Source organism: Emydura macquarii, unplaced genomic scaffold (genome assembly GCF_026122565.2).
Source record: "Emydura macquarii macquarii isolate MOO-44397 ecotype Brisbane River unplaced genomic scaffold, CSIRO-AGI_Emac_v2 contig_1348, whole genome shotgun sequence".
In the NCBI taxonomy this organism is placed as follows: Eukaryota; Metazoa; Chordata; order Testudines; family Chelidae; genus Emydura; species Emydura macquarii.
The window spans coordinates 8,983,618-8,998,771 of NW_027131485.1; the positions used below are offsets into that span (position 1 = coordinate 8,983,618).

Consider the following 15,154-nt stretch of genomic DNA (forward strand, 5'->3'; position numbering starts at 1 on the left):
TGCAATGGGCAGCATGATTGATGAGTAACAGCATAAGTAGTGTTAATGGAGAAGCCCATGCTTTCAGACAGCAAGTCCCTCAGAGCAGAGCCTGTTACCTATTTGGCCCTGACTTACCACTGTACATAGCTGTGTACCATACATTTAGGGCGTGGTATGAATTATTGACAGATTGTTGCTGATGAAGTATGTTTAGGACATGGTGAATTAGTATCTCCAAAAAGTAAGACTGATATGTAGACTAAAATTAAATTTTAGTTTTGTCTTAATTCTAGAATATTAAATTGCAATGTCTGCTGTACGTGCAATAAAAAATACATGGACAAAAATGATCTTTTTATACATGCATGAAATATTTAAAATGAAGATTAAAATGCTATCTTTTAGTTGAAGAAAAGGTGTAAATAATTAAATTGTGCTAAGACTGTTTTCCTTTGCAGAGTGAATTTGGCAACTTTGGCTTTAGGTTATGTTTCCTCTTCAGTACTGGTAGGTACTGGTGTGTCATAAGTATAATGCTCTCGACTTTGAAGTTGTTACATAAACAAAATGTAGGCAGCCCATAATAAACTTGAATGTTTCCTCTTCAGGCTGCAACAAAATGTGACAGCATGACTCTTACTCTGGGTTCCTGGTTGGGTCTCCCAGCAGTACCTGCAGTGACACTCTACAGACACGAAGATCCTTCTTTGGTAACTTTGACTTTTTTTGAATGAACATTTAGATACTAGAGACTTTAAAACTGCAATCGTGACATGATCCTTTGTTCTTTATAGATGCCTAAAATAAACAGTAATTTGCAAAAGAGCCTTTTGTTAATGTTGTGACATGTTTTGTGTTTTTCTAGTTTTAGAATGAATCGGGTTGTGTTGAAATTTTAGTTATTCTTTATTTCCTTTAGTCCTTAGCTGCAGGCCTGACATCAAGTCAGCCAGTAGAGAAACTCCGTGCCCTGCCACTGTGGCTATCCTTGCAGTACCTGGGACACGATGGGATTGTTGAGAGAATAAAGCATGCATCTCAGCTGGTAAGAAGCAGTTTGTCTTCAAATGATGTGCTAACTTTTGCTTTTCTGAATTTGGGCAGGGGGATCTTATTAAGGATCTTTCTACTATCTTATTTGAGTAAGTTCATTCTCCAGGTAGAAAGTTAGTTTAAATGGCGGTCTGATTTGGTAATTGTCATGTGGGCATCAATAGCACTATATAATTGCTCACTTTTTTTTATTTAAGAACACTTTGATGATGATTTTTTAATAAATCTCTCAATATGATGAAGCAGCTCAAAAACAGAGGAATGTGAAATAAAAGTGAGAATTGTTGTCAAATATTCCGAAGGTGACACATTGTGCATACTGTACTGAGACTAATCACATTGACAATGACAGTACTGGCACTTTTTTAAGGCTTTGTCTTCTTTGCAGGGGAATGAGGGAAGTTAGCTATTGCAATGTGAAATCCTAGTGGATACAGGTCACAGGTAGTTTTTACCTTGACTACATCAAGGTAAAAAACCCAGATGAGGAGTGTAGGGTAGACCTTGACTAGATACCTGAGATAAAAACTACCTACGTTCTGTCTTCAGTATGATTGTGCATTGAGATATCTATCTTAAAGTAAAAATGGGGTGAGGGGGAAAAGTAAGATATAGCCTTAGAATGCCCACCAGAAAAAGGACCTAGATAGGAGTTTATAGGTTTTTGGGTTTTTTTTGCTGTTGGACATTGATTTAAGAAGCAGTTGTCAATTATCACAACTATTTAAAGGAATCTTGAGACATAGTGGGGTCCTATCAAGCTGAAAACTTATCCAGAGAATATGGAATCAAATCAAATTTTTAAAATTAATTGTAAAGTTTAATTTCAAGGAAGACCTTGAGTATTTTTTACTTTTAAAGGAAGGATGGCCTTGTTTTTAATGCACTGAATTGGGACTTAAAAGAGCTGGGTTCAGGGCCTGGCAATGCCGCTGACTGACTTGCCTAAAATCACACAAGAACTTAATCTCTCTGCTCAATTCCCCATCAGTAAAATGAAGATAATTCCTTTCCCCCGTCCTTTGTCTTTTCTATTTAGAATGTAAACTGTTCAGGCCATGGTCTGTCTCTTACCACGCTATGTACTGTCTCTTACAGGAAACCTAGAAGAACAATGGGGCCTTTAGGCTTACTGTAATGTGAATAATAAGTAGTTACTTATAAATCACTAAGACAAGGGGTTCCAAATGGAAGTACTGAGGGTTTCTTAGATATAGTGACAAGAACTGTTTTGAAGTTATAGTTCTTCAGTGAAAACTGAGATGCACAACCTTATGTGATAGTCTTTCTAAATGTACCCGAAGCATCACTTCTCTCATGTGTACAGTGATTGACCATAACCAATAGATGACTATAATCCTTCTTCCTCTATTCTTCACATAGATGCTAATTCTTCTCAAGTGTTTGGTGCCCAGTTGAAGTTAATGGGAGCGGTTTACATGCACCTAAGGGCTGACAGTAGTCCATAGATGCTAATCTTTCCCATTATTATGTGGGAATTTACACATCCACAGTATTTTGAACAGATTAAATAAAATGTAAATTTTATCTACAACGCTTAGGTGTATGTATATGTGCACATGCTTTGAGTCCTACAATAAAACATTTTCATAACTAATATTCTGTTGAAATACCAGGATATTGATAATATTGATTAGACAGAGATTCTTGTTTGTACCATCTGAAATTTAAACTTGTAAATGTAAGCTCACACTTATAGATGTTGTTAGTGTTGACTGCCCGTGAAAGTAATTTTAAACAAGAAAAACCTTTGTTTTTTATCCTTTGTTCTTTACAGAGTCAGAGGTTGCTGGAAAACTTGAAGAACATGGATTTCATTAAAACTTCGGTACAGCCTGCCTTTAATACTTGGGTAGTTTAGCAACTGATGGTTATTAAATACCAAAATTCTTGCAATCCAAATTATCCAAAAAAACCCAAAACCCTGTGATTCTACCCACAGCCATACTGGTGTTGGTATCATTCTGACTACTGAAATTATCTCAAGTGTCAATGGAATTGTATAAATTTAGTTGCATATAGCAGGAATTGGTCCCTAGATTGTATTCCTTGTCCCGTTGCTATTTCTCTACACACTCACACACACTCACTCTCAAGCTAAGCATATAATGCCCAGAGGCTGCCTCTGTGTTGCTGCATAGCACTTAACGCATTAAAACTTGTTCAATATTCTTTACGGTTTACTTTTTTTATATTTGAAATTAGCAGAGCTCTGGCCAGATTTTGATTATCGTGTGGGTGTTCTGACATCTGTAAATAAAATAGTTGTCCTGCTGTGAGGGCTTTATGATATGGGAGATGGATGTTTGTTTAAAAAAAATTGCTTTTAATTGAAAATTCTAGTTTTTAAATTAGTTATGTCTAATGCAGCTGCTTCTAATCCACTTGAATTAGAAAAGTGGAAAAGATGCCCTATTTAACAGATATTTTTATTGCATCTGACTCTTAGTGTATTGGAATAAATACTGTATTCACACTAGTTTTCTTGGGAAATGAATCACCACAGATCTCTGTGAGTGACAAAGTAATTTCATTTGTGAAAATAATCTTTCAGAATTCATGAGGTATGGAGATCCATTGTGGCCATTCCCCCTTTCCCCTACATATGTTCTGGATAGCTTCTATTTATGTCATTAAACAGCTCAATTATCTATTCAGAGAGATTTCTGCAAGAAACTTTGCTTCTGGAACACCAAGGAAAACTTAAATCTATTTTTTTTTAAATATTAAATGCTTGTAAATGAATGTGTTCACATTTTTCACTTAATAGTGCCCAAAGTTCAGTTGTGTATAACTGAAATTGAATAAAATCCCTTTTTATGTGAAGGGCAGTTTACTTTGCTATGTTTGTCTATATGTTGAGAATATAGGAGTGGCCACACTAGGTCAGACCACTGGTCCAACTAGTCCAGTATCCTGTCTTCTAACAGTTGCCAATGCCAGATGCATTCAGAGGGCATGAACAGAACAGGACGATTATCAAGTGATCCATCTGCTGTCCAGTCCCAGCATCAGACAGTCAGAGGCTTAGGGACACTCAGGGCGTAGGTTGCATCCCTGACCATCTTGGCTAATAGCCATTGATGGACCTATCCTTCGTGAATTTATCTAATTCTTTTTAGAACCTAGTTATACTTTTGGCAATGAGTTCCACAAATTGATTGTGTTGTGTGTAGCACTTTCTTTTGTTTGTTTTTAAATCTGATGCCTATTAATTTGGGTGATCCCTGATTCTTGTGTTATGTGAAGGGGTGAATAAAACATTCACTTTCTCCACACCATTTTTGATTTTACAGATCTGTTATATTCCCCTTAGTCATCTCTTTTTCAAGATGAATAGTCCCAATATTTTCAATCTTGCCTCATATGAAAGCTGTTCCATACCCCTAATCATTTTTGTTGCCCTTCTCTGTACCTTTTCCATTTCTAATACATTTATTTTTTGAGATGGGGCAGCCAGAACCATACACAGTATTTAAGGTTTGGGCATACCTTGGATTTATATAGTGGCATCATGATATTTACTGTCTTATTATCTATCACTTTTCTAATGATTCCTAACATTCTGTTAACTTTTTTGACTGATGCTGCACATTCAGCAGAGATTTTTCAGAGAACTATCCACAATGACTTCAAGATCTCTTTCTTGAGTGGTAACAGCTAATTCAGACCCCATCATTTGTATGTGTAGTTGGGATTATGTTTTCCAATGTGCATTACTTTGCACTTATCAACATTGAAATTCATCTGCCATTTTGTTGCCCATTCACCCAGTTTTGTGAGACCGCTTTGTAACTCTTTGCAGCCTACTTTGGAGTTACCTATCTTGAGTAATTTTGTTTTGCCTGCAAACTTTGCCACCTCACTGTTTACCCCTTTTTGCAGATCATTTACACAGTTTTATGAAGAGCTAATTTTTTGTTAGTACTGAGTCAAAACATTATGGTAACTAGAACATTGTTAATACTGACCAAACCAAGTTATGAGATGGTCTCTGTCAGTTTTGTACATACAAAATAAGGCTGTTTAAATGTTTTTATAACAACATGGATTCTTTTATTCCATTTTTAAGGTTGAAGATGAATTTAGCTCTCCTGTAGTGGTATTCAAGTTTTCCCCGGAACTTCCAAATATAGGTGTGTAATTTATAGACAAAATGCGATAATTTCAAATCTATTAATTCAATAAACTAGGTTTTATTAGGTACATTACATTGTGCATTTTTTCTAAATCATCTGCACATAAAACAAGTTTTGTTTATACAATAGTGGTTTGAACTACCTTTCATAAATTATACACTTGTTGCAAAGTTTCATTGCATTGAGACAGTGGAGGATGATTACAAATTATTGAAATACATTTCAACTTTATAATTGCCTTGACATCCTTTCTTAATTTTTTACAGTTGTATAAGCAGTTGCATAGCTTAGTTTTATATAAGATACCTGTGTTTACTTTCCATAACACATCCTTTTTGGGCCTCTTGAATGAAAGACACAGACTGTTCCAGTGTTTTTATTGAAACTGAATACTCTTAATTTCTTCAGTGTTTTAATGGCAAGCTACAGCAACTCTTCTGTATTTCATGGATTTCATTTTCTGGCAAACTGGTTTTAAAAGTTGCAATATGAAGAAATAGTGTCTGAATGTTGTCTATAATGTGTCTGAATATTGCCATGTGACAAGGTATCAGGACTCTTCTCTTGAATTCTCTTTGCAACATTTAGAATTCTGAATAAAGTGCTGTGTAAATTCTTCTGACTCATTGTGGCAGGTTCACTTCCACTATGGACCCAATCCAGAAAAGTACTTAAATCAGTGGAACTACTCCTATGCTTAAAGTTAAACATGTGCTTAAATGCTTTTGTGGGGTAGGGCCTAGGTTAAGAGGTGGGAGTGACTCCCTAGTTAGAGGAAACTAAGGCAGAGATAGGGAGGTCTTGTAAGAAATTCTAGGAACAGCCAGGCTTGCAGAGAACAAGCTTTTTTGAGGTTTATGTTCTGTTATCTGAGTTACTAATAAAGCCAAACACGAAGGAGATACAGATTTGACCTTGAACAAGATGTGCATATGTAGCATAATGGAAATGCCACCTGCTCACATGCAACATGTGAAAAAATATCACCTTTTTTTACTTTAATACTTCATAGGTCATCAGAAATGTTCTGGCTTTTACTTTTTTAAACATAAAGAGTTCACTGAAATATTAGCTTTACAAAATCTGTATTTACTTTATACAAATGTGTTTTGAATCTGCTCATGCATCTCAAAATGGATGTTTCCCATATTTGTGTTTTGGCAAACTAAACATAATACCAACATAAGCCCTTCAGGATTGATTTGTACATTGATGCCTTTGTTTTACAAAAGACGTTGAGGAATTTTACTAGGAAAAATAACCAACCTAAATTATGAGCACATAACCTTTTACAACAACAGAGCTCTATTTAGGGTATATCTGCTCACTTTGTGAGTATAATATGCTTATAAATCATTCAAATTATTTTGGTGAATGTGTAACAAAGCATTCAAGCAATATTATTAAACTTAATGAAAAATTTTGGTTCTAGTAAATCAAAGGAATGACAATACAACCTGCTTACAAAAGTGTGGTTTTAGTAATGGAAAAAATAAGCATTTTTCTAGTAAAGTAGTTGAGCCAGTTGAACTGCTTAAGTAGTGTAACACAAACTATCTCCTTAAATGTTTGCTTTTTTAAATGAATAGAGGAGAATTTTTGCCATTTTAATATTAGTATTTGTTACTGTCAACACAGCTTTCTTTTTTTTAATCCCATGTTTGCCCTTTTGAGGTCAGTTACAGTTTAATGTTCCTAGATTTCATAAAAGTTCATAAAAACGTTTTGTCTAAAAATTAGTGAACTGTCTTTTGCTTTAGTTAAATGAAAATCTGTCTCCAATTCTTATCTCTTTGGGTTCAGATCAGATGCTACATGCTGGACAGACATCCATAATTCAACACCCCATAACCAGCAATGAGAGACATATTTATGACACCTTCAATCAGTGGGTAAGATTGGATGTTCATTTCTCTTAAGAACTAAAATGAATGTTCTGTAAAACAGAGGATTGGGTGGCTTGGGGAATTGGTAATGTATTATATAACCTAGAACAGACTAGGTCAGTAATGACTTGTAACAGTTGTCAACAAATGGCTATTTAGTATCCTATGTGAAATGAGTGTGGAGAGTGCTTTGAGATAAAAAAGATGGTTTTGGTCTGAAGCACTGGTAACCTGGATATATATTTTAAGGTACAAAATAATTACACTGAATTTTAAACTCTGTTGAAAACATTGATTCCTTTAACTCTTGCATACCTCAAAAGGTTTGGGTTTTTTTAGGCCATTGAGACTAAATACATTTGAAATTTATTTCCTCATGCACTTTAAAAAAAAAAAAAAAAAAAAAAAGGCAAATCTGAGAGTTATGTTGCAACAGATGTCTCCATTTTAATTTGGTACTTTTGGGAGATAGTAGGAGCCCCATATCCTAGGAAAGAAGTGTCTCCTCCTTCTTGCCACAAAAACTTGTCTAGGAAGCTTCTGCTCAGAAGTGGAGTAAAGTAAAATTTAAGGTGTTAAACTGCTTACTGGTAATTTTGACACATCAAGAACCACTACAAGATCAACTGATTTACTTTTGACATCCATTTGAAATGTCAGTTTCCACTTAGTTTTTGGTAGTCTTGTTTTCCCTTTCTCCAGTGCTTGTATAATAAAAAGACTCATAACCCTAAACTGGAGTAGGGAGGTAGATACAAAGTTCCAGTGTGTCAGGACTCTCTTTCCCATACCCAAAACATTCATGAAATGCCTCTTCTTTTTTTCCTCACATTCAGAGTGGGAGCAAGGATTGCATCATTGTGTTAAGAAGATGCATCTCTCTAATTGCATCAAGTATGCATACTCTAATAATTCTTTGAGCTGTTATGAATTCCCAACCTGCTTTGTGACACCAATACCCAGGGCAGCCCTAGGTACTGTTAGAGATCCTATGTAAAGGAACACATGTCGGGGGGACTCTGTTCAGGAACCTTTCCACCTGTTACTTTGTCCTTCCACTTCTATGTACTCAACCTCCCTGCCTATCTGTAGTTGCTTCCATAATCATTTTTAGGCTGTAAGCCACTTGGAGACCTAGTTGGACTAGGAAGTCCAGGGGCAGAGCTAAAACATAACTTTCCAAGCTGGGAAACCTGATAATTGAGAAACAGGATAGCAGGAAGGAGAAATTATGTTGCATGTGTCTCACACTTTCCTATAACACGTAATACCATTGATTGATGACAGCATTAGTGTGGGTTGAAAAGGAGCTGACCTTCTTATTTTCAGTAACCCATTTATGCTCAGGGTCAAGAGTGGCATGAAATTCAACTTAGAGATCCTTGGCAAACACAATTTCTTCAAAATCAAAATAATAGAAAGTACCTCTGGCATGAACTGCCAGAACAGGCAGAAATATTGTGGTTTTGCAACTGATTCTATGAGTGAAGGATTTGGGTATCTTCAGGAAGAGGAAAGAGACCTTGCCATTATAAATGACAGTGAATCTTAGTTGTCCTAACAGGTCACTGCCAACTTAAAAATTACTCTGTTTTACCCCTACTATTACGAATAAGACCAAAAGATGAGGACAGATAATCCACTGTGTTTTACTTGATGCATTTACTTAAGCAGCTTATGTATAATCAGTTCCCCTTGTTTGTGTAAAATTTTCACAGAGCAACAGGGAGAGAGAAACATTAAAAGAATTATTGTAAAACGGCAAAAATTGGCAGGTGGACTCAGTGGCAGCTTAAGTATCTGAAACTACTTTTAACTCTTATTTTTGTTTTTTAACTGACTAGGATTCTGGTTGATGCTCTCCCTTTATATACTGCAATTTCAGTATTTTTCTCCAGCTGTTACAAGTAGAACTCCTACTAAAGTGTGTTTTTTAACAGTCAAGTGCATGATTTTGTTTTTAAACTCATTATTTTGGAAGTAAACATGTTCCTGCTTTATTGGAGAGAAGGTAACCATATTGCAATAACCACTGATTAAATAACACATCTTGTGGTTTGCTTAGAAACTGTGAAATAGTTTTTCATTTAGTTAAAACCAACAAAAGTCACATACTTGTATTATAGATGGTGCAGTGAGCTTGCTCACAGCTAAAATTTTACTATACTTCAGGGAATAATGAATAGGTAACTTTTAAGAAGTAAAGAGAGAGAAACCTTACTAGGAACAATTGAACAGACAAATGGTTCATTGAAAGTAATGTATGTTGGCAATAATGAGAAATGAATGCTCCATAAATTTCTCTAACTTTGCCTTGTCCCTTCAGCTAGGTGAACAGTTGGCACAGTTAGTGCCTGCCAGCGGAGTTGATGTGGTAGAACTAGAAGATGAAGGCACATGTGTACGTTTTAGCCCGTTAATGACTTCCGCAGGTAAGAGTCACTTAATTTAGCCACTTGCATAGATATTTCATTCTGAGGTGAAAAAAATTGGAATTTGCCCTTTCAAATTGTAAATATCCTGGATGTGTAAAAGATCTGTATGTTTAAATCTGTTCTCCTTGGGGTTGCTTTTTTCTTAATTTTATATTGAAAGGATGCTTTAACACAACAAAAACAATTTCAATATTCTATTGTGCCTTGGCATTAGAAGTACATTAGAAGTAGCTGAATTTCCACAAGTTTAGTTATTTTATATTCCATTATGTCGCACCACATCTGTAAAGCCCTTTACTTTATACTGTCTACATTTACTAGTGAGAACAAGGTAAGAAGCCGAGTAATGTTCTAATCTAAAACTATCACAATACAGAAACACTGAAGATGAAACATCCTTGCCTTTCCCTCTCTCATCTACTTACAGAATGAAGAAAGAACTTTGCCTACTTATTCACATGGTTAGACACAGGAACTGAGCCCATGTTAACAATATAAAAGACTAATTAGAAGAAGAAATAGTATCCATTAAAGCTTGATTATTTTCCTTAGTACTGGGGAAAAAAATGTTTTTCTTCCTCTTTCTCTTCTAGAATAGTGTGTAGGCTCTGATGTTACAGAGAGAAGTAGGTAGTCAATGGGAAGAACTTTTAAATTAGAAACTAAATGACAGAGCAAGGGATTCCAGTTTGAAGAGTAACCTTACTTGGTGATCCTGACCTTTGTAATCAAAACTGAAGCTGATGCATCATTTTTGTAACCTTCTGGCTCTAAGGGGAGGAATTTCCTGTTGCTAACTACCATTATTACTTTATAATATCAGAATCCTTTTATTGGTATTGGAATTAGCTTATTTTATTTTCTCCTGAATATTTGGCTCCAACCATTTTGTTGTGTCAAGTGTTGTCAGTGAATGACAAGCTGAGGAAAAACAGCTTCCAGTATATAGATTAAGATAGTTCAATAATGTTCAAAAATCATATTTAGGATTTGCTTGTAAAGTAGATTATCTATAAATATAGGTAACCATGGCACCTGTCTTATCATATCTAATGTGAATATTCTGTCAGTTCAGTAATTCACATGCTAATTCATCAGCTCTTCAGTTTTAGGAACTGAAGTACAAGATGTGGATCAGTTGGTGGACTGCTTAAAAATGAAGATACCAATACTAACATGCACACTGCAACTAAGAGAGGAATTTGAGCAAGAAGTGAAAAGAACAGTAGGCCTGTCCTATATTGAAGACCTCAGTTGGCCAGGACTAGGTGTTGTAAGGTAAGTGTTAGGCGGCCCAGACATGACATTGTTTGAGCTTCATTTCATGAGATATTTGGCTAGACAGTATATTCAGCAGAGAAGAAGTGCCCTCTTCACTAGTAACTCTGTATCATTTGGACAAGCAAAATCTGGTTTATGGCACACCTGCAATTTTCTTAACTGACTTGTAAATAAATCACAAAATTCTGACATCCTTTTCAGAAAGTGTAAAATTACTTAGGCATTTGGAACTTCCTAGAAGCTAAAGACCTTTGCCAAAATAATTGAGTTAACAACTAGAATTTAAGCAGCCTTGTGGATCGTTTGTAGTGAACATTAATGTATCTGTGTACTTTATGTAACACTGCAGTCAGTTTATCTTTAAACAGTAGTAGACCTTATTTGGTTCTTTTGGCAAATAGTGTTGCTCATGTATGGGATATCATGATGATTAAGGTTCCTGTGTGGTCAGAAAATGCTGAGCCATTATCAATATAGTATTTGCAAAAAGGCTTTTCCTTTAACAGCAAAAGTTACCAAATTTCCTCTAACTTGGCTTGTTGCTATCACTATTTAAACTTCACACAGCACACCAGTTTACAGATGCATGTTGGTAAATTGTTGAAAGATGTTAGAAAGAGCAGATTTGTTTTGTTTGTATTGTAAAATAAAATGGCTTGCTGTGTCCTCTGGCTTGATTTTACAGGTATAACAGTGATGGGAAGAATGATGACAAACAAGAGAGAGAAGTAGAAGTAGAGAAAATTAACACTGGACTTTTGAAAAAATTAAATGAACTGGAATCGGATCTCTCTTTTTCTTTGGGTAACTATCACTATTTACAGAATTGACATTACCAACAATCAGGTTAATGCCCTCAATTCTTTTTTCTCCAAACTGTATTATAAATCTCACTAAAGTCATAGATCCAGGTATTATTAAAAAGTTCTGTCTGCTTCTACGTTAAAAAGTGGATGCTTTCCTAGAAATATTGTCTCTTTCCTAAAAATATTGCTTCCTTCCACACTGCTCGTTTCAATTGAGAGGACTATTAGAAAGCAGTAGTGCTACTTGACAGCAACAGCTTCAGCAGGATGAACTATGTTTGTGAACTAGATCCATTGTTCCCAGAGTACCCATCCAACTTCAAGCATGATTATACTAAACTGAGAAGTGTTTCTGTCCCAGAAAACATAAATGTTGTTATATCGCTTGGGTTGACAAAGTTCTGACTTACATTTTGTTTTTGAGGGGGTGGAGGAAAAATGTTTTCATTGTGGCTTAATTGGGGACATTAAAAAAATTACCCTTAGTTTAAGAACAGCAAAGAATGTTTCTTAATGCAGTGCTGACTGCAGGACCCCCCAACTTAAGTCTAATTTTGATTGTTACAGAAGTGACATATGCTAGATGAGAAAAAAGCATCCAGTCATAAACATGTGGGACTTGTAGCTTAAGTTTGTTGTGTAAGTAAATTACCCAACATGGGGTATGTTACAATATGTGCCAAATTGGAGGGATATCTGCCTTCGTGTGGTATGTAATGAAGCAGGATCTTAATCTCAAACTGGGCTGCTTACTGCATTCTGTGACTAGATGTTTTAGGTGACTCTGGCTATAATATACAACTGAAATACTTAGTTCACTTTAAGTAGTGTATTACAGGAGTAAATGAATATATTACAGTATGTGTTGATTGCTCTGGAGATGGTAGGAATGCTAATATGTTGCATTTTGACACATTAGTGGTTTCCAGTCTTACAGTAATTAATTAATTAAAGCCAGACTCATTTTTAATCTTTAAAAAGCAAATGGCCTAGATATCGTATGAATGTGTTAGCGAAACCGTTGTCTAGAACCCCGCTATAGGGATGCAAAATCAGTGAGCCATGAGATTCTGCATAAGCTTATACAATGGCCTTTTGCAGTGCGCACACATGGAATTTCCAGGTGAATCTTGTCTGGTCCTTGTAGTGCCACCTCTGCTTTAAAATGACTAGCCAGAGCACTCAAGATCATGCTGACAACTGCTGCTTTTCCGCTTCCTCTCAAAGATGAAATGGGAACATTAAAAACACAGCAAGTGAACATTTTGAGACGGTTTTGCCGTGAGTTAGTAATGGTAATAATAGCACTAAGGCTCCAGTCCCAAGAGGTGCAGATCAACAGGTGTCTACTGCTGATTGTAGTGGGAGTTCAGGATGTGCTATATCTCGCAAGAGGCACTCAGCACTTCACAGGATCATACCCTTACAGCTTTTAATGTCCTAAGAACTATGTAAACATTATTCAATGACCATCCATACAAGGTGGATATTTTAATCTCCATCATACAAAGAGACTGAGATTAAGTGACCTTTCCAAGATGTGAACTCAGAAATTTCTGTCTTCCAGTCTTTGACAGTTTTAAAACAAGTGGCCCCAATCCTTCAAGCTTTAGGCAAAACTAACTTTTATTTTTAGTCATGTTAATGCCACCTTTGGCCTTGTGGAAGCCACTTAACCTGCGTATGTCAATTTCTCCATCTGTAAAATGAGAATTACAATGCCTGCTACACAAATGTTGTAAGGATCAATAATTATAGACAGCTTTGAAGATCAAAACTAATAATTGTTGCTGTTACTACTTCTGTTTAAGGCAGTGCCAATATAGCATTAATTTACTATTAGAGTTTCTAATCTTCCATATTCACCTTTAAGAATAAGTTTAAATGTGTCAGTTATGGATCCATGCTGGTGAAAGATGTCCCAGAATAATGTGGCTCTTTAGTAGAAGGTACAATAAAGTGCTTTTTAAGCGTGTAAATACAGTATTGATCAGTTGAAAAGTACCTCATGGATCAATGTTTCTCAACCTTTTAAGTAGCAAGTACCCCTTAACTTCTGAAAATTTCAATAAGTACCCCACCACTCCATTTTCCACTCTGAGAAATACAATCTTTTCCCCCTTAACCACTGGATGACTGTATTTCTCGTTAAGCAGGAGAGTTCTGAGTTCTGCAATGCTGTGTGGCTGTGGCAGATCACAAAACCCCCTGCTGTTTCTCCTCTCCTTCTTCCTCCCCTTCCTCCATATAGGAGCAAAGGCCAATGCCAGCTAATCACTATGGCCTGATGGAGGGGTCACATGGTGTTCTCCTCACCCAGGCAGGAACTTGTGAGGTATGAGCAGGTACTAGCAGCCCACCAGCGTGGATAGCAGCGCTCCCCATGGTCGTCCCTAGTTAGGTGTGGGCCTAGGGCAAATCACACTGTGTTGGCCCCTCTTAAGATTTTTATACTGGTAAAATCTGGAGCTGTCATAACTATCAATTTCACTGCTCAGCTAGATCAGTGAAATTGACAAATAAGCCTGAGGGTACATGCAAGACTGGGCTAGCTGCTGGGCTCTCCGCCTGGCTTTCTGGGCACTGGGCTTTGAGCTGGGGAGGGGAGCTGCCACCTGGCTGCCAGCCCGGGAGGTGGGCGACAGCCTCCTGCTCCGAGCTGGGGTGGAGGAGGCTTCCGTGCAGGCAGGGACATGGGGATATGGGCAGGCGGCAGGAAAGTGCTGCCCATCTTCAAGCCAGAATGCGGGAGGCTGTCTCTTGGCTCAGAGCCAGGGCACGGATGGCAGCCACCCAGCGGTGAGCCCAGCTTGCAGGACGCAGGAGGCTGCCGCCGAGCTCCCACATGGGAGCTGGGACTGGGCAGGACATGGGCAGCTGCCACCCGGTGTCCCAAGATTGGGGCAGCTGCTGCCCAGCGTCCCAGCTAGGAGGTGGGACTGAGTGGGAAGCTGGCAGCTGACACCTGCCTCCCCCAGAAGCCGTTGGCTGCTGCCTTCCTCCCAGCTGGGAGCTGGGACTGGGCAGGAAGTGGGTAGCTGCTGCCTGGCTTCCCCAAAAGTCAGTGGCTGCTGCCCCGCTTCCTTTCACTGGGGTTTTTGCTGCGTACCCCATGCCTGTATCTCGCGTACCCTCAGGGGTACACATACCACAGGCTGAGAAAACAATGTCATAGATAAAGGGCCTAGAAGCATCCCTCAGAACACCACAATCTTTTCGAATAGAAAACTCAGCTGCTTAAATGCTCTGTTTTTCACAATAGGTGGTGGTATGCAGCTTTTAATGTTGCCTCTTATTATAAGCACACAGTTATATAAAATATCTACTGTATTACTTCCTGTCTAAATTCAGTTATGGTTTTCCTATTTGAAGAAGTACAATTCCAAGTACTGTAGTTTACTTTCAGTGAATTGGGCATATGCAAAGATTACATTTAAGTACTAAAACAAAAATATGGTAGGATTCCCTGGCACATAACCTTGCAACAGGCACCCTACTCACACTTATCTTCCTCTGCAAAGCCAAATATTTTCCTCTTTTTACTAAATAGA

General features: G+C 37.3%; 1 protein-coding gene across 2 annotated transcripts in view; it reads left to right on the forward strand.

Moving 5' to 3' along the window:
* PDXDC1 (pyridoxal dependent decarboxylase domain containing 1) overlaps window positions 1-15,154 on the forward strand; it is a 51,460-nt gene that overhangs the window by 24,283 nt on the left and 12,023 nt on the right. The window contains exons 10-18 of one of the 2 annotated variants that reach the window (XM_067551070.1): window positions 441-489; window positions 591-692; window positions 902-1,027; window positions 2,834-2,884; window positions 5,129-5,192; window positions 6,999-7,087; window positions 9,408-9,513; window positions 10,623-10,794; window positions 11,483-11,601. In XM_067551070.1, coding sequence (XP_067407171.1) covers window positions 441-489; window positions 591-692; window positions 902-1,027; window positions 2,834-2,884; window positions 5,129-5,192; window positions 6,999-7,087; window positions 9,408-9,513; window positions 10,623-10,794; window positions 11,483-11,601 — 878 coding nt within the window. Of the gene's footprint in view, window positions 1-440; window positions 490-590; window positions 693-901; window positions 1,028-2,833; window positions 2,885-5,128; window positions 5,193-6,998; window positions 7,088-9,407; window positions 9,514-10,622; window positions 10,795-11,482; window positions 11,602-15,154 lie in introns of those variants that run through there. The other variant, XM_067551071.1, reaches the window with a different exon arrangement.